Below are 2550 nucleotides of genomic sequence, written 5' to 3'. Positions count from 1 at the left end.
ACCTACTTGGTTCATGGTTGAAAAGATGTTTTTTCTCTCCTTCCTCCAGACATTCCTCAAAGGCTGAGTGGCTGACGATCGACTTGACCAGGTTGGGAATGCTGCTATCTCATTTAATCCAGCATATTAATGTTTGTGAACATGCACAGACAATCTCATAGATGAGGATGAAGTTATAATTGTATGGATGCTTGATCAAAGTTCTACTCGATTCCATGCATTTATACTTGTTACTTCATACCAATTATCAAGCATGTCCGACTCTCCGAGGACTACACACATGTACAATGTAAAAACTCAATCAAGGAATATCTGCCTTGGGCACAGAGCTAGCTATGAAGGATTATATTGGAGTTTAACAATATTATGTGACTTATAGTTTAAGCAATTGATTAAACTTAATCAAAGTATTATAAGTTGTATAAAGAATGTAATATATGTAATATGTAGATAACATATAGTTTACATGTTGATTAAGGAATCCATAATATATTCGATATGATCTCATATCTTTAGTAAATCTTTTATGGGCAAAGCCTAGTTGAACTCTATAATTACATGAGCATAAGTCCCTGTACTCATCATAAGTCTCAAGTTATATTTATGTTGGTTGTGTTTATGTGCATAGAGTCATAGACCAAGTTCTTTTATAAACCCGGAGCAAGTTCTGCAACGCCACCAAGTAGAAAATGCCCAAGGTAAAGACTAACCGAATCAAGCACCCAGAAGGCTGGGAACTGATTGAGCCTACTCTTCATGAGCTAGAAGCAAAGATGAAAGAAGCTGATAATGACACCCATGATGGTAAGAGAATATGTGAGACTTTATGGCCTATTTTCAAAATAACACATCAAAAGAGCCGCTACATTTTTGATCTTTACCATCGGAGAAAAGAAATACCCAAGGAATTGTATGAATTCTGCTTGGACCAACGTCACGCAGACAGCAAGCTAATTGCAAAGTGGAAGAAGCCTGGTTACGAACGCCTCTGCTGTTTAGGGTGCATGCAACCTGGGGATCATAATTTTGCGACTACCTGCGTCTGCCGAGTGCCCAAGCATCTAAGAGAGGAGAAAGTCATAGAATGCGTCCACTGTGGCTGCAAGGGCTGTGCCAGTGGAGATTGATTACTCCTTACAAGGATTGGCCTAGATTATTAGTAGTGCGTACGCTTCTTTTGCAAATTCAAAAATGTTTTGCTAACTGAGAGTTGAAAACTAAAAGATATAGGTTTGCAGTATTTTACGAAGTGGTTTTTCTTTCTTTCTGCATGGATTCTAATTTTCTTTCTTATGTATATATATCACGCAGTCTGTCATAAGTATTTGTTAGAGCCTATGTTGCACGGACACGGCGACCCAACACAGTAAAACTCAAAAATTGAGTTTCTGACACGGCTTGGACACGGCAAATAGAATAATATTTATGTATTTTTAATACATAAAAAATATACTAAATATGAAATAAGTTTATTACATTACCAAAATCATGTTCCAAATTCAATTTTTTCTTCTTTCTTTTTTGTCTAAGTTCAATCCATTGCATAAGAGTAAGTTTAAATACACATCTCTAATATCTTAATACACACTCGTATTAATTTATGTTTCACATCAAATATTTTAGGCATGTTTATGGGTGTGTACGTATTGCATAAACATATTAAAATAACATTAAAGATAATCAAATGCAAGTCATTAAAGAGAATCAAATGGGCATACACAAGTTGTAAAAAAAACTAGACAACAACTTAGTAACACAAGTACACAACAGCCTTCTAACACCTAATAAACAAGAAAATTTCAATCATTCCATAATCCATCTATTTTTATATTTTATTATATATATACACACACACACACACACACACACAGAGTCCCCTTCCAGAGTGGGATCCCGTTTTGAAATTAAAGTGCAGGACTCTTTATTTCGCTCACTTTCAGGTCTTATTTCCACATCTCAACTATATAATGTCTAAAACACAGTGTGTAGGTCATTCTTGCAAAGTTTCATCAAATTTGAAGATCATTTGAGCTTCGGGAAAACTGGAATTCGGCGGACTCGCCGGGGATGGAAAATGGTCGGGGAAGCTGCTGGAGTCCGCTGGGGTAGAGGCGCGCCCTCGCCGGTGCCGTACGGTGGTGAAAGGAGGGACGTCCGCACTTTAAGAGCCGTGCGGACGTCCGCACCTGATAACGATCGTATGTGTGTATATATATATATATATCAGGGCCCTTCCAATGAGAGATCCATTTTTTTGTTTATTTCTAGGGATAACAACTCACCATTAGATCTGTTTTTTAATGATCTTGAATGGCTAAGATTAAATAATAAATTCAACACTTTTTGACAAACCTAAACCGTTCAACTTTATTAAAAATAAATCAAAGTTTTGGACGACTTAACAATCACCAAATCTTCTGAAAACTTGTGGAAGTGATATACTCATATAGTCTTACAAATTGAACGGTAGAGATGTGATTTTGTGATTGGGAAGTTCGTCAAATACCTTATCCTTATAAATAAACAAAAAAAGGGATCCCTCATTGGAAG

At 36.4% G+C, this 2550-nt stretch overlaps 1 protein-coding gene across 1 annotated transcript; it reads left to right on the top strand.

The window, feature by feature from the left end:
* The first annotated feature begins 689 nt into the window (after positions 1 to 689).
* Positions 690 to 1127, top strand: LOC101298225 (protein BUD31 homolog 2-like). The gene has a single exon (XM_004300322.1). It carries the CDS (start codon positions 690 to 692, stop codon positions 1125 to 1127), a length of 438 nt encoding a protein of 145 aa, XP_004300370.1.
* The last annotated feature ends 1423 nt before the right edge of the window (positions 1128 to 2550 follow it).

This window comes from Fragaria vesca, linkage group LG5 (genome assembly GCF_000184155.1).
Source record: "Fragaria vesca subsp. vesca linkage group LG5, FraVesHawaii_1.0, whole genome shotgun sequence".
Lineage (NCBI taxonomy): Eukaryota > Viridiplantae > Streptophyta > Magnoliopsida > Rosales > Rosaceae > Fragaria > Fragaria vesca.
Note: the sequence above shows the minus strand (reverse complement) of the source record. Positions and strands in the feature narration are given on the sequence as shown.